The 17,232-nt window shown below is 37.6% G+C and overlaps 1 protein-coding gene across 8 annotated transcripts in view; it reads right to left on the bottom strand.

Moving 5' to 3' along the window:
* Positions 1-12,872: 12,872 nt before the first annotated feature.
* Positions 12,873-17,232, bottom strand: part of gria2b (glutamate receptor, ionotropic, AMPA 2b) — a 28,551-nt gene continuing 24,191 nt past the window's right edge. For 2 of the 8 annotated variants that reach the window (XM_043257333.1, XM_043257334.1), the window contains exons 15-16: positions 16,263-16,397; positions 12,873-14,738 (exon numbers count right to left, since the gene is read on the bottom strand). In XM_043257333.1, coding sequence (XP_043113268.1) covers positions 14,574-14,738; positions 16,263-16,397 — 300 coding nt within the window. In that variant the 3' untranslated portion in view covers positions 12,873-14,573. Of the gene's footprint in view, positions 14,739-16,147; positions 16,398-17,232 lie in introns of those variants that run through there. The other 6 variants (XM_043257336.1, XM_043257335.1, XM_043257339.1 and 3 more) reach the window with 5 other exon arrangements.

Below are 17,232 nucleotides of genomic sequence, written 5' to 3'. Positions count from 1 at the left end.
AATGATGCTTGTTGTAACTGTAATGCAATAATGTTACTTCAGCAAGTTTTAGTAAGTGGCTACACATGAGAATTTGTTTTAAATGTCAGAAAATGCCATGCATTCCCATTACTTTTAAATTGCCTCCGCATTGCCAACCATGCTCAATTAAGCAATGAGAGTCTGGTTAATTAAAGGCAATTATAGAATTGGATGAGTAGAGTTGGTTAGAGCAGAGGTTAGAGGGAATATAGAATCCCCACCCCCCTCCTCCCCCCACGTGGAAACACACTTAGGAAATAAAGCTGATTGTAAATGACTTCTCACTTTTACAAAGTGCAATCGTGCAACAAAGGCTTCAACATAACAGTTAAACGTTTACTTATTTGAATAATAATGACCAAATATTGCTCTATAAAATGGGTATTTTCACACTTAAATTGATTCACCACCCCTGCTGCGGGGTACATTCTGTTATTAACAGTTAAAAATACATTTTCCACAGACACCATATAGTCGCTCAACTTGTCTCAGCCTCCCAAGCTTTTAGCCTTTAATTAGACCCAGAGACCCTCTCAGAAAAATGCTTGTGTTTCAGCTGAGAGAGCCTGCCCTATGGTGGCCAAGATTTATCTGAGCAGCAGAATGTAAAGTAGCCTCCACAGAGACATTATGCCTCACCAGCCACAGTCGGGTCTTGTCTCTGGATATGAGGCAGCGGAGCTCTGATGGTCGACATCGAACCAAATATAAATGTATGTTTGTATGGGCAAATCAATATAGTGTCTGACTCACTGGGTGCCAAATAGCAAAGAATTTTGGCAAAATTGTAGATAAAATTGAGCTTGTCATTGCACACAGGGAATTCTACTCAAACGCATGTCGCTTTGAGATAGGTGTTAAAGCAAAATGTCAAACTGTTCTTCTCAAAGATGAAATGGCCATCATTTACAGTTTTGCTCAAATGATTTTAAGTAAGGTTGATACTGTCAGTGCAAAATTCTTCTAAACAAGTTGTGCCGTATTTCTCAATTTCAGACATATTGATGTCTGCTATGTCTGCTATAACTATCATAACTTTGCCATGCATAAAAAGGGTTTGTCTGCCAGAAACCGGGGCGAATAAAAAAAAAGAATGAGGAATACAATAAATAATAAGATGTGGTGTGGATAGAGGAAGAAGGGCAAGAGATAAAGAGAGAAGGGAAAGAGTAAGAAAAGATGTATGAAGAGGATAGATAATGGAAGCTTATCAGTTTATCAATGCTCTATGAGAGATACAGAGGGAGAAGGAGAATTTTGTATGATTTTATGGGTTTTACAAAAAAGGATGATGTTATTAACAGTACATTTGATAAAAGGGTGTTGTTTTACTATTTGTATCCCTAGGGGCCATTATCTCTCCACAAATGATGAAGTCAAAAAGAAAGAAATAATTTTGTTCTAATTTAAATTTTGGAATTTTGAAAGGTAGCATGCTTAAAGCAATTATTGTTGGCTTATTTGCAGAGATATAATCATATAACATCTTTGTGCCGCCTGTGGGTTTTTTCCCCCTTTATACCTTAATCACATTGTGTCTCCACATTTCACATTTTCAGGATAGGCCAACAATGTTCTGCTGAGTACCTCTAGATTCAAATTATTTTTGGTCCAGTACACTAATAATGTGCCTTGAGCTATTTAGCATCTCATACTTAAAAAAAGGTATTTTGCATTCACAGGAGACCATAGGGACAGAGAAGTATAAAGAGAGTGTGAGGGGAATGGTTCAAACAGATCAAGCTTGAACCTACATCCCCCACAAGAGCACATACTTCATGCTGTGCCATGCCTTCAACGCATCTCATGCTGCATTAATGAACAAATCGGTAAAGGCAAAAGGAAAAATATACACATACAGTGTGCATGCTCACATACTGTAAATGAGAAACCATCAAAAATGACATAAAACTGTGGGGCTTATTCATGAAACCCAAGCAGATAGGATTTATGTGTAAAATGTAAAAACCATTCTTACATATTGTCATGTTCAATTCAGTGCAACAATTCACATGAAAATGGATTCATGAACGATTTATTTGAAAACTCGCTTTGTTTGTGTTTTATGAGAAAGGCCCAGAGACTTTTAAAATTTCTGCTTTAATGACATGCACAGAGAATATTTCAGAAATGTTTCAGCACTGAGAGAATGGGGTGTGTTATGAGGTAAATTCATAATTCATAAGCAAATGAAGGCAGAACGTAGTTGCATGCTGCTGAGAGAGAAGTGCGTGTCCCCTGAGCATTAGACATGTGGAGAACTTCTGTTTAGAGCTTTCAGTCCCATTGTATGCTTGTAATTCCTAACTTATGTGTCTCTACAGGTATGTGTGTTGATATGTGATTATGCGTACAACCCATGGAACAGATTGTACATCTATTCCTCTCAACCTTGTTTTTATCCATGAGAAATTAGATATGGCATCCACCCTAACTAAGGTCCAAAGCAGACACGTTTACAACTCTCTCTTGTCATTTCAAGACTCTGTATCCATGTAACGTTCATTATTAATTTCCTTCCGGAGTTTTTTGGAAGCGTGCAACGTGACAAGCCTTAACCACATACTCGGGATTGAGGGCAATCAAACGTAATTACTTAACATTAACTATTCAGAAGCCCTTATTGGTTGACTTCTGAACTGTATATTTAGGGAAGAGAGTTTTATGGGATGTGCTCTTTGGTTAATGTCAGCTGAAAGTAACTCTCCCCACAGGAGAAGGGAATACAGCAGTCTCTCTGTGCTCCTAATTATGACAGACACATGTTGCATATAAATTACCCTAGAGCAAGACAAACCATATACTCACAGCGCTCTGTTTATCAGGGTCATGACAAGGTGATATAAAACACATCTATAGCATTCTGTCCCTTTTTGCCTGTCTCCAGCTCACACAAAAATGCACACACAATTTGAGCACAGTGCCTGAGGACTTGATCTTCACAGCAGCGCTTTCCTATGCAGCTGCTATGTGTTATTGCGAATGATTTTCTATTGAGAGCAGCATAAAGGTTTTCTTTCCTCAAGAAATAAAACACAAAAAAATTCGGTTACATTTTTTTTTTCTATTTCTTTTTATATGCTGTCATTTACATCATGAGTCATATTTTATAGTCTTGAGGATACTTTCTCTTCTTATGTGTTTTGTAGGGTTAATGATTTGAATATATTGAAAATGTGGAGAGATGAGTTATCAATAAAGTGTCCAAACACACATGCACAAACAGGCACAGCAGAGAGCTCCTGGTTCTCCGTGTTTGGCTCCCCGCTCAGTTCGCCACAGGCAATCCTTGCCCAGCTGAGCGTGTAATGGCCGCAATGATTGTATAGACCATCTAAGATCAAGAGCCCAGACAGACAGAGTAGTGAGTGGGGTTGTGTGGGGGTAAAAAGAGAAGAGGAGGAACAGAAGTCTAGAGATTTAGCAGTTTTTAAACTGGCTCAGACGATAGCGGGTTGTGGGTCAAAGGTAAAGGCCTGGGCCAGAGACTGTCGAAAGTGATTGAACACTAAATACTAGATTGAAATGGAATGAGAATGTAGATTAAACATGTTCACTACTCCAGCAGTGATAAGTGATTTGCTTCCTCACATCCAAAGTGATAGGTAGAACGTACAAGGGAATCTCCAATCTTCTTAATTTTTATAGTTTGCCAAATCTGACAAACATTCACTGCCTGAAATTTGTATTGACTTTTTATTTTCATAAAGCGGTCTTAAATCTGTGTTTACTTTACTGTACTAGTAGCATGTGTTCATATTTGTACAGGAAGCTCTTGTTCAGACAGCATTTTGAATGGCCAGATTTTATACATACCATCTGTTGACGTTAGTCTCATACGTGATCCTGGACCAGAAAACTAGTCATAAAGATCCATTTTTTGAAACTGAGATTTATACAGTCATCTGAAAACAGAATAAATAAGCTTTCCATTGATGCATGGTTTGTTAGGATAGGACAATGTTTGGCTGAGATACAACTATTTGAATAGCTGGAAATATATATACATTTAAAGTAACATTTTTACCCATCATAAGTTGTATTTTTGCCTATTGCTACAGATATGTGATGCTAAAGCACTTTTCTAAGTTACTTAGAAATGCTTTAAATGTAAATGTGAATAAATCAAAAGCCAAAATGCACTCAGGACATATTAACAGTATTTTTATAATAAATAGTTTTTGTGTGATTTCCTCAAGCTCATTTTTACTCTGGTGTTTTCTGAGATATTGTATGTTTTTAAAATTAATGTTCTGTCTATCTTTGTGCTGTAGCTAAACAAAAGCAAATTGCATATAGCGCAAAGACACATCTCTGTGTGCCTCACCATAACACTGAAGATGCACGGTGACTCCAAAACAATGGAAACCTCATCTTTTGATGGCCTGTTTTGTTTTCGCCAAACAAAAGATTGCACGCATAAGTTTTTAGCACTTCATTATTATTACATTCTGCTCTGTTTTTGGGCCCTAGGGGTCATTGTGCCTTTTTTTATTTCCGCTCTCTGGGAAGCTTTGCAACCAGCACACACATGGATGTTGCTAACAGGCTCAGCGGTAGCTATCAATTCGACATCAGGATTAATAATGTGCCCGTCAACAAACGAAGAGCCCACTGTGAAAGGCGCCACATGCGGTGGCATGAGTGGGGCTGCAGCGAAGTCGACGAACTGTTTGCCCTCCCCCTCAAAAAGCTCACATGTGTCCACTCCTGCAGCTGCTCACATGACGAGCAGCAGCGACCTCTGAACGTCCTCGTCTTAAGTTCGCATGTGGAGGAATTGCATCAAATTTTAATGCTGGCTGAAGTTCATGAGTCATTCAGGGAGCATTTGGCAAAGGTGTCAATTTGCAAAATGACATGAGGCATCCCCTGTCCATACAATTTTTGTAATGGTTGTCTGGGGGTGGGACAGCTGAAGCATAAATTAGTTCTGCCATTGATCTTCCCCGTGATATGGGCTTATTTTGTAACTCTGATGAAATCTTCCTTTCTCATTGGCCAGAGTAAATGCCAAGCTGCTAGCAATGCCAAGCTGTACGAAACCCTCAGACTCAGTAATCTCACATTCTTGGTTTGGGTACTGTGCCTAATTCCCTGCCAGGGGACTGCCCTTCTGTTCTTCTTTGGCACCAAGTTCTCTCACCATGTCCACCATATGTCAAGTGTTACCCTGGGATGCTTTTCAGTGGCATCCTAGAGAGGCTGTCAGAAAACATATATAGACTAGCGATTATAACCTCTTTCCTCTTTAGATTTTGTCCTTCATGTTTTTAAAAACATATACATAATCTCTGGGCTGGGGGCACAGGTGGATGATGCTAATGCAGTTAACACAAACAAACATTACGAGCAAAGTAGAAAATCTATTGGATCAGGTGGCGATGTATGCAACCAAATGCAGATAATCTGTGAACAGCTGAATAATCGGGACATCTAGAAGCGCAAATCAGATTTTTCCATTACAGAGCGGAGCATTATTCTGAATGTGCCTCGGAGGACATGTGAATCGTCCCGTGGTCTCCTGCTGCATATATGGTGGGGGAGCCCAGAGGGCTAAGGATCATGGAAAAGATTTCAGGAGAAATTGATAGAGGATTCCCACCTGCAGACATGATTGTCTCATTTCCATTTAGTTGAAAATCATTTCAGTATAATCTCACTTGGAATTGGTTAAGGAAACATGCAATGATTGGAATATCAACAGCGTTTACAGAAATGGAGGTCTAAAAAATGAGCCACGTCCAGCTAGCGAGCAGCTAACAGTTCATAATCGAGCATTTCACAGGGAATTAACACTGTAGTTCCAGTGATATCTAATAACTTTTGATGTGCAGTATTTGAAAACAATGCTTACAGGGGCCTAATTATTTTTTTTTGTGGACTAATAGTAATAATTCCTTACATTTATATAGCGCTTTTAAAGGCACACAAAGCACATATTATGTATCCATATATTATGCGTAATATATATGGATGTGCACAGTGCACATTATATAAACAAAAATGTATTTATTTATTTTGGATGCAATTTGTGAAATTCACCTTTTTTATGTACCTCACCACACGATTCTCCACAGTGCCAAAGAGAAATATCCACTGAGTGGAGCTAAAACACAGGTTTATTAAATTTTTATTATTTTGTAGGTATATATTACAGTGATTCAGAATTGAACAAAGAACTTCACTAAAAGTTAATGCTCTTTCATGTTGGAAATATGCCATACACCAAATCCAACCTTAAACCAATCCAATTTTATTCAGCAAGTATTAAATGCATCAGAAAACCAAAGTTACAAATTATTTCTATTTCAAATAAATGCTGTTCTATCGTGACAACTTTAATTTTAGCATGGTAATGGATATGGCAATGTTAATGTATTTGGTCTTGGTGGAACAGATCTGTTAGATACTGCTGCTGAATTGTTGGTGCTGCAAAGCGAGTACGGGAACTTGCTACAGTCAATACATAAGCTGTTACAGTAAGCTGTACACTGCTGCTGCACAAGCAGCATATATATGCACCTAATAGCAGAACCTGATTTTGTGTGACATGTTCCTAGACATAGTTCCTAGATTCACATTGTGAATAACCAATCAGATTTAAGGACCAGTTTATAGTTTTTGTGATGTATAGACTTACAATCAGTGTTTGGTACTTGTACATCAGTGCCGTTCATCTACCATTTCCTCTGATTTTAGGCATGGGTAAGGTTAGGTTTAGGTGTAGAGAAATGGTCAAGATAATTTTTTTTTCATTCAAATATGCCAACAAAATATGTTGACCCAGGAACACATCTAACTCAGCATGTGCGTACGTAATAACCCATACCAGATCTATACAGGTGGAGCTAGGGAAGGTGGAGGGTTTCAGAGTAACTCTGAAAGTGTGCAGCGAAATGCTCTAGTGAAAACTAATCCGCCATTTAAATGTGAAGCAGCAAGCTTATTGGCTCTGTATGCAACATGACCCATTAGCCTCTTCCGTCTAGAGATTTATTTTTAAAGGGGTAGTTGATCAGCTTTTTTTCAAAGGCTTGAACATTGCTTGTTTCTTTTATGCATTATTTTCACATATTTTATTGTTATTCTACAATGCTGTTTCTCTTCTCTTAAAAATGTTATATGAAGCCCCTCCCTCAGAAAGTGCTCAGATTGGTTAGTTGGGCGTTGTGTGTTTTTGCTAACTACCTAGTGCACATTGCCTGGAAACATCACACACCGTTATCATTATGAAAAGTTACATGCTGACAGGTGCAGGGTTTATGCAAACATCAGACTTAGCAGACGTAGTTTATGTTTTAACAGCAACCTTAAACATTAACTACAGTTAGAAGACTGAAGTCATAATTAGCCACCCCATTAACAAAAACACAGCACTGCGTAATGTCACTGCTTTTATTTTTAAATAAATAAATAAATGTAGCCTTAATGATCGTAAGAGACATTTAAAAAACTTTTTGGAAAAAATATTATTTATCTTATTTAAAATTTTGGAATGGGGTGTTTATATTATTTATTGTACAGTTATCTGGAATACTTGATTTCAATTGACTGTATTTCAGTTGATGAGAACCTGAAAGTCCTATTTATGAATTCTAACTAAAGGCAGTATATGTTTATTCATACACATGGACAGAGAGAGAGAGAGAGAGAGAGAGAGAGAGAGAGAGACACCAGATGCAGAAAATGGGTTATGAACAGATGCCTTAGTATGAAACAGAGGCCTTAGGTCTTGTATATCAACCTCACACCTCACTTTGCCCTTGGCCCCATGTATTCTCATAATCAGAATTAAACAGGATTAGTCAGTTGATAACAACAAACATGAGATTACGCAAGCAAAACCAATCGCCTGCACATGCTCTGCATGCTTGCTTTTTATGTTCCTCCTGTAGATAAACATTCAAAAGGACCCATGAGGAAAATTACTGAATCACACTGATGCTTTCATTTACAGATTTATATATTTATTTATGTAATGCTAAGAAGCAGTGACTCATACACTCAGCCACTGCTTCAGTCATACAAGAGTCACATATCTCCCTTCTCAGAGAGACACACCATTTAACTTTACTGCTCTGGCTGTGAGGGGGTGTAAGTGAGCGTGAATAATGCGGGACATTAAAGCACTGGAGATCACCCACTCCCTTCTGCTGACTATTCAAAAGAGACTGTCTGACCATTTAGTCCACTGTACCGCATTTGATTTAATAACAGTAACCCAATCACATTGACTCAATCTGTTATGAATCGTTTATATATATATATATATATATATATATATATATATATATATATATATATATATATATATATATATATATATATATGTATATATGTAGCCATACTTCGCTTTCAAGCACCAGCAATGAAGTCAGCATAGCAAAGTGCCCTTTTTTGTCATTTTGAGAGTTTGTTCTTATGCTTAATTCTCTGTTATTCAAAAGGATATTTGTGGTTTCTATCACAACATACTGAGTTACATAAAGCACATTAATACCCTTGCACAGTAGAGAATCTCTTATGGATGAGCTGAATAATCATGGCACGGAAGTGGTTGCCATAGAAACTCATGCCATGTAAGGCGGCAAAACACTAGTTGAACTTCGGCACAAATTTGTGTGTTCCATGACTAGCTCAGCTAGTGTCTCCATGGATTTGAGGTACAAGGATCACAGCAATCAGTTGTTGTAGATGTGTTTTCATGACTTGTAAAGGTGACAAAGACATGAATCAATTACAACAGCATCTTCAGATCCCACATGCTAAACGCCATCCTGTTCCTCACGCAGGAAAGAGCACAGCCGATGCTGTTTCCATGACAACTCAGCCAGGGGATAACAGGTTCTATTTTTTCCCTTCTGTGCTGAATCCCAACCCATTACTGCAAGAGAAAAAAAATAACATTTTTTTTTTTCATCTGTTGTCTGAAGATAGCCTTGAGAGGAGCAAAATGAAGATGAGCTTTGAGTGTCAGGTCTACAGAGAAGAGACTTCATATCACATGTCAAGCGCAGATGCCGTCTGCAACTTTCAGACAGTGTTCTGTGAAACCATCTCCCAACTGAATTATGGGTCAGGGACACATATATCACACAAACTTATCAAGTTTTATGGAGGAAATCTGGTGAGATATCCATCTCTCTTATATCTCAGATACAGACAGTTCATCTTAAAGGAGACCTATCATGATCATTCTTACGATCGTATGTAATATAAGTCTCAAGTGTCCCCCGAATGTGTCTGTGAAGTTTCAGCTTAATATACCTGCAGATCATTTATTATATCAATTTTGAAAATTTTGGAGGAATTTTGAGTGGAAGCCTAAACATGGTGTTTTCATGCATATCTCTTTATATGCAAACAAGATGCTGCTTTTCCAAATTAGCTGTGCCTTTAAATCTCTAGATATTCTGCTATCCGTTTTGTTTTGATTATTGTATCTATCACGCTGAAATCATGCATTTTAAACCATAATAGTTTAAACTTTAAACAGTTTTCTGAGCACACGCTTCCAAAGCTCACGTACAGTCAGTTATCATGCTGTGTTGTCACCGTTGTAGCTTGCAAAAACACAATGGAAGCGATGTGGGTGGAAACTTGCAAATTAAGGGGCGAAAATATTATAAGATCCCATTTCTGTATCATGGGGGGAGTTGGTAGATGCATTAAGAGATCCAATTATATTATGGGAAAATTTATAGGAATACTTATGGAACCACAGTTGCAAAAATGTGACCAAGAACTGTTGTATTCAGTTAGGAAGCATGTGACCACTGAATGCTGCGACCGACCAATCAGAACTCAGTATTTTATGTAATAAGTGATTATGAAATATGAAAGTGCATCTATTATAATTATGCTTTTTTTTTCCCCTTTTGTCCTTGAAAACTTCTGAAATGCACCAAAAAAACTAAATCAGAGTTTGTCCTGATTAATCACATCTCTGGACTGGGAAAATGGAAATATTGTAGTGTATGAATACAAATGATTTGTAATGAGACTTTGGCCACTGACCCTAATATCAAAGTTTTTCTCCCTCGACTGGGTGACATATGCAAAATTCACTGCTAGGGCAAAATTGTGAATTCAAATTAAATCCAATGGACTGTCAATCAAAACATAGCGAGGATATATTTCTGCATTTTTCTTTTTTTTACCTTTCTAGATGGAGAGATTGAGGTCATATAGCATCGTCTGGTCAATATGAAGTGATTTCTTCATCACTTTTTGTTTGTTTTGGAAGGTAATATAAATTAATAACGAATATGTACATACAGTGGCGACTCCAAGAGAAGGGGGGGGTCCACAGCCACCCCTAAAATTACACAGGCCGCCCCATTGGCCCCCTCAATCGTAAAAACAAGATAGCAGGTGTGTTCGATTTGAAGCTGCGCTGTATCTACAGGTGTATGGCATCAAAGTACCGCGAGAGCGTTTGACAGCTGGCGGTTCCATATGCTCGTTATGATCGCTCTCGCGGTACTTTGATGTCAGCACCGTTCGGTCACTGCAGCATAAGTCAACACAACACACGTTAACATCTATTGTTTCCCTTTTGTTGAAAGACTTCACATCTGAGTTACGAGCATTAGTGACAGAATCATCAGCCAATTAAAGTTTGAAGTTTAATAACAGACCGCCCCTTTAGTCAGAGAAACGATAACGAAAATTAATTTCAAGGAAAAGAAAACGACAGCCGCGGTCATCGGCGCCTACACGAGAGCTGGTTGCCGATCTACTATAAACGCCTTTTAAGGCGCTCTTTTGCAGACAAAAGATAATAACATAGAAAGGAAAAACTAAACTGATTTCGCTGGCCGGCAAAGTTTTTATGGCTAACAGCTAGCACCAAGCTATCAGTGGCTAACAGCTAGCACCGAGCACAGGTTATTTTGTTAGCCGTGTTTACTTTTTAATACGAGTAAATGGACATGGCGGACGCATGGACTTTATTACAAGCGACAGGTGAGTGCTTTATTATTTGATGAGAATTGTATCATGCACATTGTTGCGGAGGTGTACGTGGTGCGGTGTTGTTCACATCCAGTTTGAACAGTTTTGCTGCTTTGGGCGCGTGGTCGTTTTAGAGTGACGTGAATGTGCATAGTCACCAATGTAATACTTAAGTTTTGAATATAACTCGATATGCTCCCAGAAATAATTAATAGTAAAAATATTGTCTGCCATTGGATTCAGAGATGCAACACCCTAATGTTTTTACTAGCCCATTTCGGCCATCCTATAAAAAAAAAATCATGGAGGCGTCACATACATACAGAAATATTTACGCCTTTTCCAGAGCTTGTACTATAGATTATGCTGTGAATCAATGTATTATTTAAAGCATAATCACACTTCTGAATTTGGGATTATTAGGATTAACGCAGGATTTTTCTTGCTCCAATTTAGTCTCATGCAATTCCACTTATGCGTATGTTTTTGTCAAATTGTAATCGTGTTCTTGCAACCCACTCTCTGGTTCCTCTGCAGACCCCAAGACATAGCTTTGGGGCTTCATTATGAGAGTGCTGAGATGAAAGGTGAGGCTGTATGAGGTATTGATGTCTCCACTTGCCCTGGCATATTCAGGACAGTCCTGTAGTTACTCCTGCTGTCATATAGCTGCGGTGTGCTTGAGTTCATCAATAATGGCTTTGATTGAGTTGCAAAAAGGGGCAGCTGAAGCGCAGATAATCATCTCAGACATGGAAATGGGTTTTGAAGTGTAGCCCGCCAATCCCCTGTCTTATATCATTGACCTAATGACTGGAGATAACCTACAGGTCAAAGTTTTCTGACTGATCTGGATTTAACCACAGCGATATCCCTCCTTTTGTCTGTGTATCAGATGCCTTATTCTTAGCAATGCATCTTTGAAGGTCTATTGAAGATGTTTTGCAAACCTTGTAGTCATTTATATAACTGGTAACCACCATATTAAACTCATTTTGCATCCATGCAACTAAGTGTTAAAATAAATGCAAGATGGCACAACAGAAACCTTTTACATATTTTTATTAGTCAAATATGAGCAGGATGCTTTCTTTAGAAGCCGAGTAGAGAAACTGAAAATGATCAGGTGGTCTTTTAACTGAAGCTTTGAGTCTCAGTCCAGATATCTGCTGTTCTGTTTTCCATTGAGCATCTTTTGAAATGCAGGGAAATGTATTTGAAGTGTCCCAAAACAGAAAAGTTCATACGATGAAATGTGGAATTAGATAAAGAGACCGTTATTTCTAAAGTGCAATACACACCCTTGTGCTCAAGCCCAAAGAGCCTTTAATATTTTGAGACTAGATGTTAGTTCAAATGTTAAATGAATGTCTCCAGAAGTGTTGGGCACCATATGGACCGCGAAGATGGAAGGGGGATTATGTAGGAAGAGCAGGGGGAGGGTATCTGTCATTTCGGGAATGTGTGACATTCATTAACACCAAGGCAGAGACGTCACAGTGTGATTATTTATGATCAAAAACACCTCTCCGTTTCCTCTCACTTCCTATCAGCTAGCAGACACATTTAAATCCATCCCAACAAGAAATGAGGGGAAATCAGTTCATGAATTATCTATTTGGAAGAATGAAATGCTTGATTGTGTGTTTGATTGAGTCATTTTGTCAGTGATTACTGAAGACACTTTAAAAAGAATCACGCTAAAATTACTTTTTTACTTCAAAATTACTTAGCGCATATTTTTCAGAAGACTACAAATGCTCTGTAAAATGGCATTTAGATGAAGCTCTGTGACCTCAAACCCCCCGCAGATTATATTTTGCTGCTTCCTGCTCAGGACTAAATTTGCTATAATCATATCGGTCATTGAAAACTGCAAACAAAGCAAAACAGACTATTAGTCAGCTTTTATTTAGAAAGGATCCCAAAAAATAAACAAGTTGGCACACATTCATTTACAAAATGGTAGAGAGAGCGGTCCTTAAAATTACATGGCCTTGTTCAACTAATAGGAATTATATCGTGACAAACCCAAAAGTCTTAACCAGTCTCCCAGTCTAGTATGGACGACTGAGGAGAGAAAGGCTAAAGAAGTAAGAAGGAAAAAAAAAATCATACAGAAATGTACATAACTGTGAACGTTTTCTAAGTTTACAAATGCACTCTCACTTTTGGGCACATCTTTGTTTTGTTAATCTCGGCTTATTGCAATATCAGGTGTTAACTGTTAGAGTTGCCATTGCATTTTCAGGAAATAGTACTTTAACTGCAATATAACAAGTGAACTATTATCATTAGCAAACAAACTGTTCTCTTGTGGTAGGTTTCGTAAATACTGAAGAATAAGCATAAATGTTTTGGCCTGTAATACGGCATTTCTTGCCTTTTATGAAAAATATATGTAAACTGGATGCTTGAATTCTAGATGCAGAGTGAAAATTTTAAAAAGCCATACTGTGCTCTGAATGCTAAAATTGCTATAAGATAAAAACAAACCAGCAAAAATTTAAATAAAACCCTTGATAAATCACTGTGTATACCATCCAACTGTACATTTAGTAACAAAACTTACAGAATGTATTGACTACATTCACATTGATGACAGATTAATATATGACTATATTTATCAATAATTTTGGCACACTTAATTATTTGGCATTTTTAACAGAGCATTTTGTTGATGTGTATGCTTCTATTCATTTCACAGCAAAACATATGCAATAATACAATAGGTAAGTTTTTTTTTTTTTTTTTTTTTTTTAACATTTTCCTTTTTTAAGTTCATATTGTAAACACGTTTTCTTTTTTCTTTTAATATTATAACCGCTACCCTGATTTTCTTGATTAAACAAAAAATACAAACAAGATTCTTGAAACCAAACAAGTCGATGAAAGTAAGAGAACATAACCGCGGCACTCACTTTTCAAACAGATTTCAAATGTCAAGCATTGCTAGATATTTCATATTAACACCAAAATGTTAATGAATATATCAGAAGAGGACTAATAAATTACAAGATAAGCAACATATTTGGCATTAAAATGTGAAACTAGTAGCTAAGCTCTTAAAAGTATGTCGAGATTATGATTTACAGCTTTAATTAACTGGTATGTATAAGCAGGTTTATTTAAAAGCCATTTCTGTGAAAATACATAAAAATACTTTTTCGTAGACATTTTTTTTTGTTCGTTTTATTAATAAAAAGACATTTCACATCCTGAAGCAGACGATGGTAAAGTGTGCTTGAGCCGAAATAGACATCGGAACGGCATCAGCTACGAAAACAGACAGACTTCTCTCTTTCCCGCAAAGAGCTTCGATGAGTTTCAAGTTTGTCGTCAAAAGTATCCGTTACAGGGGGTAGATGTCATCAGCTCGCTGAGCGAGTGTCTTTGTGTCGGTCGGCGTATTTCCAATAGAAGAGTGCATCTTTTGTTGTAAAGGGCCAAGGAAGGATTATGTCTCTATGACATCAAATGAGGCCTCCGTCCTCCGTTCAGGCGAGAGATAGGGGAGAGAGAGCGACAGGAAAGAGAATAGAACGCGCTCTATTGAAAACCATTGTGTAAGGCACTCGGCAGGTTCTTATCCATCAGGAGAGATCAGTCAGACTGACGTTCATTCCCACACCAGGTCTAACAAAGGGCACCGCATGTACTGCTTTGGGGAACTCAGGACTCATCACACGTCCATTCTCGCCAGTACTCCCAGTAATAGACAGTCTCGCTTTGCTCCTCATAGCGTCCGAAAAGGTCACCTGGAACACACACACGTAGATGCCAACGGAGAAACAAACATCCATCCACGCACGCACGCACACACACCAGACAGAGAGATGAAGGAACGTTAGAGCGGGTTTCGCAAACTGGCTTCAAGCTTATTTTTGAAATGTTTAGTTGAAAATGCAGACATGAATTCGATGTGGTGGAAAAACATCAAAAATGAGGAGCAAAATCACAAGCAATCACCATTTAAGAAATCATATTGCAAGCAGGGAATGAGGGAGATGGGTATGGATGCTTGTTTCCGTCATATAAAATGAACTTTTTTTTTCTCACAATTCTGACTTGTTTTGTTTTTACAAATGTTAGTTTATATTTCAAATTTGCAAATTAAATTTCTGAGTGTATATCTCATATTTCAGGCTTTTATTTTAATTTCTTTTTATTCTAAAGTTAATATTCTTACAACTCTTCTTATACTAGGTCTTAATCTATTTTTCTTGAAATTCTGAAACTATATTTCAGATTTAGTTGTAAATTAATAATTCTGCATGTACTTTTCGCTGTCTTTTACCCTTTTTTTTATATTCTCAGAGTTTGGACTTTTCTTCTAAATGTTAACTAGATGTTTTTCTTTAATCTCAAATTTGCAAGATATAAATAATAACTCTGAATTCTATAATTAGCTTTTTTTCTTGTAACGGGAAGTTTATATTCTCAAAGTTTGGACTTTTATGACACCAGTTCTTAACATCATGCACTTATTAGTTTTTTTGGGGTTTTATCTCATAATTCAGACATTTAGCAATTGCAGTTCATAAACTTGGAATTTTGATTTTACTTCTATTTTTCTCTGAATAATGATTTTTAATCTCACTTATATCTCATATAGCTGTGTTAATATTTCACAATTACAAGTTATAATCCTATTATTCTGGGTTTACATCACGCATTTCAGTATTTTTTCTTCCTTGTTAGCTTGTTATTCTCACACTTCAGGCTTTTCTTTCTAACATCTCACAATTCTGACTTTTCTCTTGCCGTTCAAATCTTGCTATTCTCACATATAAACTCAGAATTGCAAGAAAAAAGTTGAATAGTCACAATTATTCTCACGATTAATAATTATTCACAATTTCTTTTAAATTCTCTGGCAAAAATAAGCTTCCATGTGGATGGGTAATACAACAACAGTCATACATGACAATGAGGTTGACAGAACAAAATCACAGGAGATGTACAAAAAACTTTTCTCTCCAATATATGTGCAGTGGACTGAGAGAAAGGAAGTTTTTTTTTTTTTTTTCCACCAGGAACACCAGTACATACGATCCAGCTCACGGTCCAAATCTCCTCATTCAATAGAACATTCAGGGAATGGAACAGATGAAAGCCAAAAGAAGCGTGCACGGGGACAGACTGAAATGACGGCCGCGTATCCTACCCCCTTAAATTTTTACACTTTCGATCCCATATACGTTGTACCCTTCCTTATAAGTGGCAAAATTCTGTGAATTCTGCGAGGAAGTGGGATTAATATTCTGTGCATTCTTTGCCACCTTCATGCGCTTGGCCTCGGCTCTGGACTTGTAACAGAACTCGACCAAGGCCACCAGCATGGCCAGGCCCAGGCCGCCCACTAGGATGTAGAAGACCCCAGCCACATTGCTCAGGCTGAGAGCGCTGGTCTTCTCCTGTAAATGCATACGAGACACGGGTCAGCGGTCAGGGAATGTACAGGATCTCAGTAATAAGCATTCAAACTGTATGCATAAATAACAGAGTATATTTAAGTGGCAGTTTTACGTCTATGTGGATACAAATGCACAGCTCAGGACAGTAATGCTAAAACAGTAATTGTAATAAGTAGAATGCGCCGCTGGTTAATGTGCCCTTGAAGCGATGCAATGGGGGCATTCAACAATTCTGCTTGAATGGGATGGATTTACTAAAGCCTTTAACATTCGCTTGATACTTACATATACAAAACCGACATTGTGGTTTATCATCACAGCTCTTACATTCCCGTATGCTAATGGCTGTAGTAAACATTATTTCTTTGTTGAATTCACAGTAATAGCAGGGGTTAATGTGCTATGCTTAGCTGTGATATGAATTACGCTTGTCTAAGAAAGCCTACAGGACCATTTAAAGGGATGCTCAAGAGAGAGGCATCTGGATGGAAGGCATAGCATTAGACACAGGGAAGCAGATGACAGGCATAGTAGGTTAAAGGCAGGAGTTTAACACACAAATACACACCTACTAAAGGTCTGTGGGGAGAGGAGCTGTCATTTTTTTACTAAATATTAGTGTACTGTACTGTGCACAAAATGACCACGCATAAAACGCACAACACACAGACAGAGAGCTAACGTTTTTTGAAAATTTACTTTTTTTTGTACTGAAAAACACCTTAAAGATCCATCGAAAAATAACCTACACATTAAATTGTATAATTCAATCAGTCAATTTAGCCACTTTTAAAAATCATTTTTGTTTGCATTTGGGTTGATTCCATCATACTAA

This window comes from Puntigrus tetrazona, chromosome 14 (genome assembly GCF_018831695.1).
Source record: "Puntigrus tetrazona isolate hp1 chromosome 14, ASM1883169v1, whole genome shotgun sequence".
NCBI lineage: Eukaryota > Metazoa > Chordata > Actinopteri > Cypriniformes > Cyprinidae > Puntigrus > Puntigrus tetrazona.
This window is presented reverse-complemented; position numbering and strand designations above follow the sequence as displayed.